At 33.3% G+C, this 13,430-nt stretch overlaps 1 protein-coding gene and 2 non-coding genes across 3 annotated transcripts; all 3 read right to left on the bottom strand.

Annotated features, from left to right (window-relative positions):
- Positions 1-2,256: 2,256 nt before the first annotated feature.
- TRNAW-CCA lies at positions 2,257-2,331 on the bottom strand. Its single transcript has one exon. It is a non-coding gene; the product is annotated as a tRNA-Trp (tRNA).
- A 3,751-nt stretch (positions 2,332-6,082) lies between these two features.
- On the bottom strand, positions 6,083-7,087 carry LOC116023400. The gene has a single exon (XM_031264398.1). The coding sequence runs from the start codon at positions 7,085-7,087 to the stop codon at positions 6,083-6,085; it is 1,005 nt and encodes a 334-aa protein (XP_031120258.1).
- Positions 7,088-8,316: 1,229 nt separating this feature from the next.
- TRNAW-CCA lies at positions 8,317-8,388 on the bottom strand. The gene has a single exon. It is a non-coding gene; the product is annotated as a tRNA-Trp (tRNA).
- Between the last annotated feature and the right edge of the window lie 5,042 nt (positions 8,389-13,430).

The following is a 13,430-nucleotide window of genomic DNA, read 5'->3' as shown; positions in this document are numbered from 1 at the left end:
AGCTTACTTACCTTACACCAGTTCTTGTATAGATCTTCATAAGCTTCTACGAGGTCAACATCCTAATCGTCAGTCTGTATCTCTTCATTTGCCTCATGTGTAAGGTCAACATCATCGTCATCAGTCTGTATCTCTTCAGCTACCTAATGTGCTCCTATTATGGTAGGTTGCATCTGATTTGAGTTCCTCATTACCTCACTATCTTCCACATCTTCTTCTGTAATTTTGAAGAACTTCTCGTAGTTTGCACGTTCTTCCACATCATCAGGGTGGTACATGCTGCCATGGAATGCAACAAAATTTCCTGTCTGTTGTTCTGCTTGTTCACCATTGTCAGAATCTTCAGAATCACTCCAGGTAATTGTGTACGATTTCTTATCTTTGTTGTTTCCACAGTCCGCTGCAATGTGTCCATAACCTCCACATTCATAGCATTGAATGCCTTTGAGCCTGAAATCTTGATTTTGACCTTTTGACTTTTGAGTATTTCCAATTCCACCTCCATTGCTATTTGTTTTCAGCCTTCCTTGTCCCTTAGCTTTCTTTAGCATTTTGCCAAATTTCTTAGACATGATGGCCATAACGTCGTTCATTTCTGCATCGGAGTCAGCTCTTGCAGGTGCTGTAGCGCCGAATGCAACTCCTTTGTTGTCCTTGTTCAGATACCTATCTTCTTCCTCCATTTCCAACTCAAAAGTCTGTAAATTTCCCATTAAAGCATCTAAAGTTAGAGTTTTTAGATCTGTTGATTGCTTTATAGCAACAACTTGCATCTTGAACCTCGGGGGTAAGGATCTCAAAACTTTTAGAACCACTTTTTCTTCCTCAAATGGTTCACCCAAGTTTTGTGCACTGGTTACCAGGTTTTTTACGCTCGCACTGAACTCAGATACTGTTTCAATTTCTTCCATTCTCAGACTTTCATACTTGGTCATGAGCAATTGTAATTTTGAGACTTTGACGGATCTTGTACCTTCGTAATGATTCATAAGTGCATCCCAAGCAATTTTTGCAATATCTGTGGCCAAGATCAACACAAATTGATCTGGTCCAAGTGCACTGTGAATAGCATTCATAGCCCTATTGTTTGCTGATGATCGTTTCTTTTCGTTTGATGTCCACTGACTAAGGGGTTTTTTCTTCTCTTCGTTCTCAACCTTTATCACGGGTGGAGTCCAAGCATTTTCAATGACATCCCAACATTCTTCATCCAATGATTTTATAAATGCTTTCATCCTGGCCTTCCAATAAGCATAGTTGCTTACCCTTTTCAATAATGGTGGTCGTGAAATTGAGGCACCTTCTTCCATTCTGCAAAACACACTCGAGTATCCCTAGGATCTCGCTAGCAAATTAAGCGACACTGCTTTGATACCAATTGAAATTATGTAATGCAGATATATAATATAATATAAATCAATTTAAGAAGTGCCAAAATAAGTATACAACTGAATTTGATAACGCAGTTGGAGAACACCTCCTAATCTGCGGGGCCACGCCCAAACTTTTTCACTAAAGCTCAATGCGCTGGTTTTTACAATTACAAGGTTCAATGAATTACAAAACTAGGTCTACCACCTATTTAAACACTAATTCTACCAATTAAACAAACTGTAGCCAACCTGGATTTTAACACAACTTGTACTGAAATAATTTGGAGCTGATTTCTCCGGATAGTACACCAATCTTTCCGTGTATTGAAGTTTCTTCGCAGCACCTTCGTGAGTGTATATCTATATTTTGAACTATGAAACTTCGATCTTCTCCATTATGAATGAGCCCTATTTATAGTATTACGCCAATTCCCTTTTCTCTTTGATTCCGCCACCCACGTCTCCGCTAACACGATGCATTCCATGATCTTCTTCTGTTTTCACTTCAACCATATTACGTGCATTTCCAATTCATTTTGCGCCACATATATTCACACGTGTATTCCTTGTTTTGCGCCAAGCTTACCCATGAATGCATTGCATTTCATTTTTTCTCTACACATTATTTCATTTTGCTATTTCCATTTCCACTTTCTCATGCATTTTGTTTACTTTGTTTGATATATATGCCAACTCAATCATTAATTATACATAGTGCATGCATTAGGTACGTAGTGAGTGTAATATGATATTACATGCGTTTTTTACTTTCTGCTGCATATATAGTATTTTGATTTGATTTTTTATATTGGAGTGTAATATAATATTACATAATTCGTTAGGTAGAAAAAATGACAAATCCGTACTTAGGATCGGGAGATTTTGAACCCAAGTACGTGAATCGAACACGCAACCTTCTGATCTGGAGTCAGACACGCTACCATTGCGCCACGGATCCGATGATTATTGATTTTAACAAACGTATAATATATCTTTATATTTTAACACAATTACATACTTTTTAAAAAAAATTTTTTTGAAGCAAAACACGAAAACAGGAATTAATTAACCGGGATCAAATGTTGAATACAATAAGGTATAGAAGAGAACCAAACTGAGAATTTGCTACTCGAACTTAGGGGTGTGCAAAACCCGACCGGCCCGATAAACCTGCCCGACCCGAACACCGTTTTGCTCTCCGGGATGGGTATCCGAATTCGAAGCCTAAAACCGACCCTTTATGAGACCATATACGGTTCCAATATATTCGGGTAGGGTTTGGGAATTAGTCACCCGACCCGCCCGAATATCCGAAATTATATACATAATATATATGTATATACATAATACGGCGTCGTGTGTGTTATGTATATATATTTCCATTTCGTTTAGGGTTAACCATTTGCGCAGCCACTCCCATTCTGAACTCCTCACTCCACAATCCTCCCTTTCTCTCCCAGTCGCAACTCTCATACGCAGCCTAGGGTTTTCCATTTCTCTGCTCTGATTCTCTGATTTCTCTCACGTTCTCCATAATCCATTACTCCATAGTCCATTCTCCACTTCTCTTTCTCCATTTCTCTCCAGTCTACAACTCTGTAGGGTTACTCTCTACTTCTGTAGGCCTTGTAACCTTGATTCTCGAAGGTGAGTAGGTGACTCCTTTTGAGTTTCGACACCATCTCAGACTCAGAGGCTCTTAGTAACTCTTTGTCTCTCTGAATTTACTCACCTCTATTAGACGCCGGTACTGGACAGTGGTGTCGTGGTGGAAGCCTCAAACCAGCCAAGCCTTGGTCGTTGACTCGGTGGTGCTGTGGTGGTCTTGGTGGTCCGGTGGAAGCCAATCAAGCCTGCAGCCATTAGCCATCTATTTTGACTTTGAATTGGTTGAAGACCTAGTTCTCCGGGAAATATTGGAGAAGACAAGTAAATCAAAAACCTTTTTTAATGCTATTCTGTATTAGTGTATTCAGTATTTTTATTGTATTGTGTGATACTGTGATTCTGTGATTCTGTGAATCCCTAATTTGTACATGAGTGATGAGTCACAGACTCACTAAGCCCTAATTTGTTGGGGCTTTCCATATATACGATGAATTTCAACTAATCTTGATATATGGTTTCAAGTTAATGGTAATGGACCCTTAAATTCGTACATAATGTAATTAATTTGGTGGAAGCATGGAAGCTTACTGTGTAATTTTGTATTTACTATGTAATCTATGATTGTAGCATACTATCATTTGTATGATCCCTAATTTGTGGGCAATTTCATGTATATGAATATATGATGATGAAAATTTGAGTATTGAGTGTATGAATGTATGATTGTATAAGCCCCCTAATTTGTGGGCAATTCCATATATATGATGATGAAAATCTGAGTATGGATATAAAGGTGGAAGCATAAGCTATTAAGCTGTATGGTGTAATATATCTTTTAAATCTGTGTTACACTGTATGAGTGTATGAATGTATGATTGTATGAGTCCCCTAATTTGTGGGCAATTCCATATATATGATGATGAAAATCTGAGTATATGAATGTATGATTGTATGAGTCCCCTAATTTGTAGGCAATTCCATATATATGATGATGAAATCTGAGTATGGATATAAAGGTGGAAGCATAAGCTATTAAGTTGTATGGTGTAATATATCTTTTAAATCTGTGTTACACTGTATGAGTGTATGAATGTATGATTGTATGAGCCCCCTAATTTGTGGGCAATTCCACATATATGATGATGAAAATCTGAGTATGGATATAAAGGTGGAAGCATAAGCTATTAAGCTGTATGGTGTAATATATCTTTTAAATATGTGTTACACTATTAAGCATAATTTGTCTTTAAGCTAATGATTTAAATATGAGCAGGAAGAGGATGAGTGTTGAATGAATTATACATGAATGCTGATTGATTGTTGAAATGCTGGAGTGCTGATTGCTGAAAGCCAGAAATTAGAAATCCTCATTTTGATTTGTTGTGAACTGTTAAGTGTCAACTGGTTTTAGTATTTTGTATTGTAACTGTTATTTTGGATTTTGGAGTTAGGCAGTTATACTATCCACTTGACAGTTGACACTTTGATTAGTTATTTAGTTTGGTATTTTGGACTTTCTGGACTTCTAGTTTCAACTTTGGACTTTGGAGTTGGACTTTTAATATTTTGCTATTTGCAGCTTTGTAATTTTAAGTTTGTTATTTACAAATTACAAATTTAGATTTTAGTAATTTAGTTTGTAACTTAGCTAAATCGTTTATAGTTTATTAATTTAGATTCATTTTTTAATTTTTTATTTTGTTTTTTCTGAACCTAAACAATAACCGAAATCCGATTTAAACCGGCCAACATCCAAACAAGCAGAAACCGAATAGATATCTAATAAAATTTCACGGTTTGGATTTAGCTATTGCAACCCGAACCCCGAACAGATGGGCCATCTGTAGGCCTGATCCGCCCGAACCCGCCCGATGCACTCCCCTACTCGAACTACAAAGTCAACTAACACATTCAGCGATCGATAAATAAATCTAATGGACATAAACTTAAAGTGTTTAAATAGAAAATAATAACACCTCAATATATGAGTAATCCAGAGACTAGTCATTCAAAAGTTTACATAAAACTAATAAACTGTCAGATTCAATGATAACCTTTCTGGCCAACCTTTCCACAACAACCACTATAGAAAAATACGGTTGCATCTCTACCCACCATACGATCATATTTGGATCCTCTGATCTGGAGCAGGCCCCAACGTCGAATTGAAGGAGCATGCAAGGTTGATCCCAGATTTCGTACCTTAGCATGTCCATAACCATGATCTGGAGCAGGCCCCAACGTCGAATTGAAGGAGCATGCAAGGTTGATCCCAGATTTCGTACCTTAGCATGTCCATAACCAATGCCCCTGCGTACACAAGCAGGTACTTTTTGAATACTATTAACTCTATTAGAATGCAGTATGTGTTCATAACTACTTTCTCAACCTAAGAGTTAGTATTGACTCAACTGAGGCTCGAACCCACCACCTCCACTGAGGCTCGAACCCACCACCTCCCGTATAAAGAGAAGGGTTTGATGCCACTGGCCCACAAGGTCCTTGGCACTTAGCTTGTTTTCTTAGTTTCTTTAGAATTAAATCTATTTTTAGTTGTATATATGAGTACAATGACATTCATTTTAAATAATAAACAAATGAGTTAATACCCAATATAGTGATCAACTATAGTAGTTTTTCTTAATTTAGTCTTAAATTATTTTTTATGCTTAATTAGGTCATCGATTTCGATGATTTTATCCAATTGAGTCATCAGCTATTAGAATCAAGGACTAAATCAAGAAAAACTACTATAGTCGAGAATTAAATTGGGCAAAACCTCTGATCTATAGTCGAAGACTAACTTGTGTAAAACTAATATAGTCGATGACTAAATTAAGTATTAATAGAAGTGACATTACCAAGCTATCCTAAACCATAACAAGTTCAATTTATTGTCTGGTTTTAGTAGCATAATTTTTATTTCAACGTAGAAGGGGGTAACCCGTATGTACAACTTGCTTAGCTATTACTAATCATCAGTCTCCAACATGGGAAACCTGCTCTGTCTAGATCTAAGATATCCAGAACCTCGTTCGGTGGTTCTTGTAGGTGTGTAAAACCCCTTGGATAATCTCTTGCCTTCTTAGCCAGAAAATCAGCTAAAGCATTAACTTCACGTGGAACGACTTTAATCTCACATTATTACTTTCTGCCTCACAATGCCCCTGTTTGTGGCCATAGATCCCACATTTGAAGCAAACCATTTGTAACCCTTCGTACTCAATTGGCATCACCTCCCCTGCTATTGTGAACTTAGACAGTAGCGGTTTGGTCATATCAAGTTCAATGCAGATTCTGGCAAACTTGCCCTTGGATACTAAACTCGTAGTGTAGTCGACTTTCACAGGGCGCCCCACCTCTTTCCCAATTTTCCTCAAAAATTCATCCTCGAAATATTCTATGGGGAGGGCAGGGAATCGTATCCAAACTAATAATTTTTCCAATATGTTTTTCCTGGGGATGAAGTTAGGCATCCATTCTTGAACTGTTAAGTAGTGCCCCAAAATAATCCATGGACCTTCATATTTCGCAAAATCATAATCCCGAAGGGCTTCGAATTTAGCCAAGAAATAATCCTGATCTAGGGCTATCAAATCGAAGCTGGATTCTGGTTTCCACATTTTCTGTAGACGATTGAGTAGGTAAGAATAGCTAACCTTTCTACCCAGGACCTTAATGATGAGTGTGCGCCGCCATGGCCGCCGCAAACTTTCCTTCTCCTCCTTGGTCACATGAATCACCGGGCACTTCGGATATGATCTCTCGTCGTTCATATCTTCATCCTCGGACACTACTTCTTTATCGAATGTGTCTGGAACTTCTTTGCGGCCCCAGGCCGTATTTGGTGTCTCGACCGGTGTCCGCCACTGAGTGGAGTCTGGGGACTTCAAATCGGCCAAGAACTGAGTTTCTTGAACAGTATCGTCGGGTGTTGTTGGGCCTGGTGTCGCCGTCGCGCTTCTTGGACGCTTCGTCTTCTTTGTGCTGCGCTGTAACAAGTCCTCGTCCTCCGGCGACCGAGTAGTCACTGCCAGCGAGCCAGCCTCAGAGAGAGTTTCTGTGACTAAGTCCATAGTGAGGTTAGTAGCATAATTTGTCATCATATTAGTAGATCAGCACCTTGTTACTCATGCCTTGACAAAAACAATGCAGTTTTGGCTTTAATATATATATATATATATATATATATATATATATATATATATATATAAAAACATAATAAATGTGAATGAATGTTATATCCCTTATTTATGTATGCTTTTTCCATTAAATTTTTTTGTACATTATGCTATAAAAGTTGTACTACATAATATTTTGGACAAATATGCCCCTACCTTTACAACTTCCGTTATCTTTTCCACTATTATTACTATGCACATGCTTCCATCATATATTTTCTTATCTTCTTCAATTATAATAATAATATATACACATTAAATATTAGAGTGATATGTTAGTTATTTTTTAAAATATAAATATCCAATTTATAAAAATATTTTACATTATTATTATTATTATTTACTATATTAAAATTTAATACAAAATACTATTATTGGGCACCTATATATATAATCCTCACATAACTCTCGTAACAAAAATATACCGCATCTAGTTGCACAGAATTGAGTTAATTTCACTTTTGGTCCTATATTTATTAGTGTCAAACCCACTTTTAGTCATTTTTTTAGAGCATACTCATTCAGTCCTAGTACTATTGTGGTCTGTGTTGCAAAAATCGGTCTAAGCACCCATAAACCGTGGCGATTTTTCTCCTAGGCGCCCGCTTAGCGCCTAACTCGGTTGAGTTAACTCCTCCATTTCAGTCGAGTTAACCAAGTTAATTCGGTCGGCTCGGTCTTGCTAATTTTTTTCAATATATATATACCCACACACGTGTACTGTTTTTCATTTTAGTTAGCCGCATAGGCGCTAGGTGCTCCTCTAATATCTGACTAGCACCTAGCGCTTACTGCATCCCGTTGTAAAAAAATTGTTTAAATTTTGTAAAATACAAGAGCATTTAGATATTCAATTATGATTTTTAAAAAAATATATATAACAAGTCAACCCACTAAGTATAAAAAAAAAAATCAAAATATTCTTGTATTTAACGACATTTCTATAATTTTATTGATGAAAGACTAAAAATTATCGCGCTATAAATATAATAATACTATGACCAAAGAAAATTTTAGAAAAATAAGGATTAAAAGTAAACTGCCTAAAAACTGAAATTAACTCCACAGAATTTCCAAAAAAAAAAAAAACTGCACAGAATTTTCATTCTTTGCTGAAGCGGGGAAAATAAGTAATCCGTAATAAATGAGGGATTTAAACCCGACGTAAATCGAACACGCAACCTTCTGATCTGGAGTCAGACGCGCTACCATTGCGCCACGGATCCACCGGTGATTAGTGGCTGCTTCTATCTTACAAGACGTAAATTCTTTATTTACACTAGTACATACATGCTTTATACTTTTTTTTTTGTTTTTTTCATTTGAATTAATTCCACTCTTAGTTGCATGATTACAATGACATATTCATTCTTAATAATTAACAATTTTTTTAAAAAAAAATATGATCAAATTAATAATTGATGACTAAATATAAAAACTACTATTGTAATATAATCTTGTAATTAAAAGTAAAATAATTAATTTTCAAGATAGATTTTGTCTTAATCTGATACGAATTGAAGCAACAGGTTTCTTTTCTAAATGAACAACTAGCTTCAGCTCTGCGACCTAAGTCACCTAAGACAAAGTAATAAGCTTCATCTTGTCTTTGCTACTTCGTCTTTGATCTCTACGACTAAGCAAAAGGCTTTATCCCTAAAATTGTACATTAAGTTTTGTGTGGTGCAATAGTCGAGTTCGGTAGACTTTATCTCTTGGAAACTTTATCTCTTGAGGTCCTAGCATTTATCTCGACCTTTGTAAATAATTTTTTGAGCCTTATCCCGAGTTAATAATACTACGGAGTACTATTTATGTATTCTTTGGGCCCTCGTTTTGGATAAGTATCGGACTTCGGTTAATGGTACATACGGTCCCGACAAAACCATCTATATATATATATATATATATATATATATATATATATATATATATATAAAAGTTAAATTATCATATATAGTATATATTTTTATTTAGATTACCCTACTTTAATTATTTTTGTATTTTTACTTTCCCACTCTTTAAATGAAAAAAAAAAAAGAAAAAAGAATCAGATTGAAATTATGTGATTATATGTGATATTTTTTTTTAAAAAAATCAATATTCAAATTATGGTTGCTATATTAGAATTATGAGTTATTGAATTTTTATTTGCATATTCAAATTACGGTATATTATTATCGTTCCTAATTCTATATATCATTATTTTTAGTCAATAAAATATAGTTTACTTTACAAAATTTAAAACATTGTTAAATATCTAAATATTAACTAATATATTTATAAATACGCAATTCAAAGAGAGTTTTGAATAATGCTTAACCCTCTCTCCACAATGTCTTTTTACTTTCTAGTCTAGTTTTGCAAATTATTACTTCTAGTTGAGAAGTATATCGAAATTTAATGAAGTGTTAATTAGTTTATTACTCTAGAAATATGTCCATGACTCTTATCAATAGAATATGACATGTTAAATTTTTAATTGCTCAAATATTATAAAAATCATCACGACAATAATATATAGACACAAACCATTTGAATAGGGCTCAAGCATAATGAATTTTCATATTTTTATTGAATTGAGTAATGTAAACCAAACAACACAATAAATTGGTTTGGGTTTGGATTGCTAGCAGAAACAATGACAATATAGTTTTGAGCTTATGGTTTTGCATTTGCCTCCTTTGCCGCAATTACTTTGAAAGCAGCTTTGATTACAATCTCCGTCATTACATGGTCCAATCGGATTGTCAAAGCAGCAATTGAGATCACTCTTTACTTGAACAATGTCTGATGGAAAAAAGAAAACAAAGAAAATGATGCAAATTAAAACTGTTCATGTTATTATCATAATTGATCAATTTGATATTTTGATTTTATTATTGTTACATTCTCTTATAAAAATATTTTTAAAATTATTTTTTAATATTTTATTGCAAGTACAAAATGTATTTCAATTGATAAAGTTAAAAGGATAAAGTAAAATAATAAAAAATAGTTCCCCAAAAAAATTGCATTATATACATTGATATACACAAAGGATAAAGTAAAATAATAAGAAATAGTCCCCCCAAAAAATTGCATTATATACGATGATATACACATAAGAAATAGTCAGAATAATTTAAATATAAAAAAGAAATAAACCTGATGAGATGATGAACACCACAAGAAGGATGGTTAACACACTCAACTTAGCCATTCCTAACAAATATATGCAACTCTTTATAAATTTGCTTCTCTTCGCTGGCTATTGATAATTATGTGGTCACTCGGTACATTTATATAGGTAACATTATAATATCAGATTACCGTATCATGTCATATGATTATCTCTAAAAGGTAAAATAAGATTTGAAAATACAAAATTACCTAATGTGATTGATTGCCATAGTGGGAAAGTTATATTAAATATTTTGGTAGATGATTATATTTAATTGTAACAAAATGCGTTTAAAATGGAAAATATATATTCACAAAATTGAGATATTCTATTTATATTAAATTGAGAATATCTCAATTTTGTGAATATATATTTTCCATTTTAAACGAATTTTGTTACCATTAAATATTAAATTAAATAGAATATCTCAATTTTGTGAATATATATTTTCCATTTTAAATGAATTTTGTTACCATTAAATATAATCATCTACCAAAATATTTAATATAACTTTCCCACTATGGCAATCAATCACATTAGGTTATTTTGCATTTTCAAATCTTATTGAATTCATTGCGGTGTGGTACTATCCTCATTTTTTGATATTTCTATTTCCTTTTCTATTAGGATCCTTTTATATTTTCAGTCAATTTATAATATCAGTCTTTTTTTTTTTTTTTAATTTACCTTTACTATTGTTTGGGCGTGAATTTCACAAAAGATGATTTTGTTTTTATTAATAGTATAGGGTATAGATATAGACCGGTATTCGAATTATTATTATTAGTGTAAATAATAATTTATAAATCATTATTTCCTTATAAAATTACGTAGAATTTCTAAGGAATATTTTCAATTAGTACACAAAATTGAATCCATTATTTTCACAATAATTCATTACGCAGAATAAGTATTCGAAATACTATTATTATTAGACAGAATTTTCAAGGAATATTACCAATTATTACGCAAAATTGATTCCGTTATTTACACAATTCATTTGCCATATTTGGTAACACTTTTTTCATTTTAATTACATATTTAATTTAATTTATGGTAACAATTCAATAGATATTAGTTAATTTCCATATAACATTTTGTTACCAAATAAGCTTTATTAATTCTTTTACCAATTAATTAATATTAAGAAAAAGTTTGGGAGGGATAGTTGAAGAGGAGGATTTTACTTTTACTAGTACTAGTATTTTCACTCATGCGATGCACATAATTGATTTGTTATAATATATTAAGAATATTTGGATTGATATATAATTATATAAATTATAACATCAAATATTATATAGTGCAATTGAAGATATGTTTTGAATCGATTATGTTTTCCGATGTTATCCTTGTTTGAATTCCAGCAAATAATTGCTTAATTAATAGCTAATGTGTAGATGTACGCATGTGGTGCTGGAACTTTAAAGATTTTATACAATTGTTTAGGATTTTTATAAATTGGGTAAATATACTCGTTCTCTATAGTAACTAGGTTATAGGAATCAATTGCTATTCTAATTCATATGTATGGAAGATATATTTTTGTGTAGATATATAGCAATTTTTCCATCGTGGAAAAAAATATAATATCACCGGTTGTATTTACACATTATTGAAAACCTCTTTATAGACAACATTGATAGTAGCAACATAATCTTGTCGATCCTCGTCTAGAACTAATTAACACTTTCAGGCTATCAGGACGGGTGACTCGGGAGAAAGCTATGTACAATTGACCGTGATTAAAAACTAATTGTTTCAGCAATAACCCAACGGGAGTTAGTGTTTGGCCCTAGCTTTTGTTTATAGTCATGGCATATGCAAGCATCAATGGGAATTATTTATGCTGGAACTTGAAGGGAAATCTCGTATCAGAAAGAGTGAGAGACATTCGAGGCATAAAAACTTTGCCTCCTTCATGTGTCTCATTAACTATTCTTGCTTCAACAATGTGATCTACCAATCTTGTGATGATGAGTCGCGTACCGTTATAAAAACCAAGAGAATGGTCTATTTTCCACAATAACATAACAGGTTAACCGACATTTAATTAATGTCAATGAATGATTAAAAAAATCATATAATCTCAAACTATTTAAGAATTTTGGAGTACGTACTTCTAATAGATTTTCACCGTCTGCCCTGCCTTAAACAAAGAGTTACAACTTAAATATGTTCGTCTTTTTGCAATATTCATGTCGCACATGTACTGATTAATTTGATCAACAACATCTAAAGTTCGCTAACGGATCACTAACCTTCTAGCTGCGACTCATCAAGCGTGCCATATCTTGAGCTTGAAATTTTAAAAAATCACTTTTAATTCAATCAAAGCATTGAGTCATAACAATATTGACACTGAAATTTTAATTTTATAATCTACATGTATATATTCTATGATTTTTTCCATAAAATTAGTTTTGATAGTCAAACTGTTGATTTTACCAATCACTAAATTTCAAAATGTTTCAGATTCCTAGGTATAATATTTAAGTAAAACTCACATCTAAAGCCTATTTTTTTTGTCAATATTTCATACATATAAAGCAAGTCTTTGACTATTGTGAGAAGTTAGTAACACCTTGAGTCTACATACAACATAAAACATTGTGTGATAGTGGGTAGTAACTTTGAAGTAAGACCATTCAAGCATATAAGCATGTTTCGAGCTTGTTTCTATGCTCTCAAAATTCAAATCATCATACTGGCATCAGGCAATAAACAAAAATATATCAGAATGTATGAATCATATATCTAAACTGTTAATCCAAACTTCACTCCAGATTACCAAATGGAGTGTATGGCTTTTTTGAATGATGCCAATCCAAACTATCGAAATGTAATGTCCATACCCGTTGATTGGCAGACTACTCATGCTTCATATTTCATCAAAGTATCTGTTTTTTTATGACATTACGATTTATTATAACATATAAGAATCGACAAATAAACTATAATATGTGATGCGACCCAAATGTAACCAATAAATGATTCATTGAAAGTCTCGAGTGGCCCGGTAACAATATTCCAATCAAGGAAGACAATCAGACTTCAATATCAGATCAAAATTCCCGGTGTGAAATTATTTGCAAGATGTATTTT

This window comes from Ipomoea triloba, chromosome 6, assembly GCF_003576645.1.
Source record: "Ipomoea triloba cultivar NCNSP0323 chromosome 6, ASM357664v1".
NCBI classification, from domain to species: domain Eukaryota; kingdom Viridiplantae; phylum Streptophyta; class Magnoliopsida; order Solanales; family Convolvulaceae; genus Ipomoea; species Ipomoea triloba.
This window is presented reverse-complemented; position numbering and strand designations above follow the sequence as displayed.

Bases quoted from the DNA above. Each gene is read 5' to 3' on its own strand.
- LOC116023400 (XM_031264398.1), bottom strand. From the start codon at position 7,087: ATGATGACAAATTATGCTACTAACCTCACTATGGACTTAGTCACAGAA.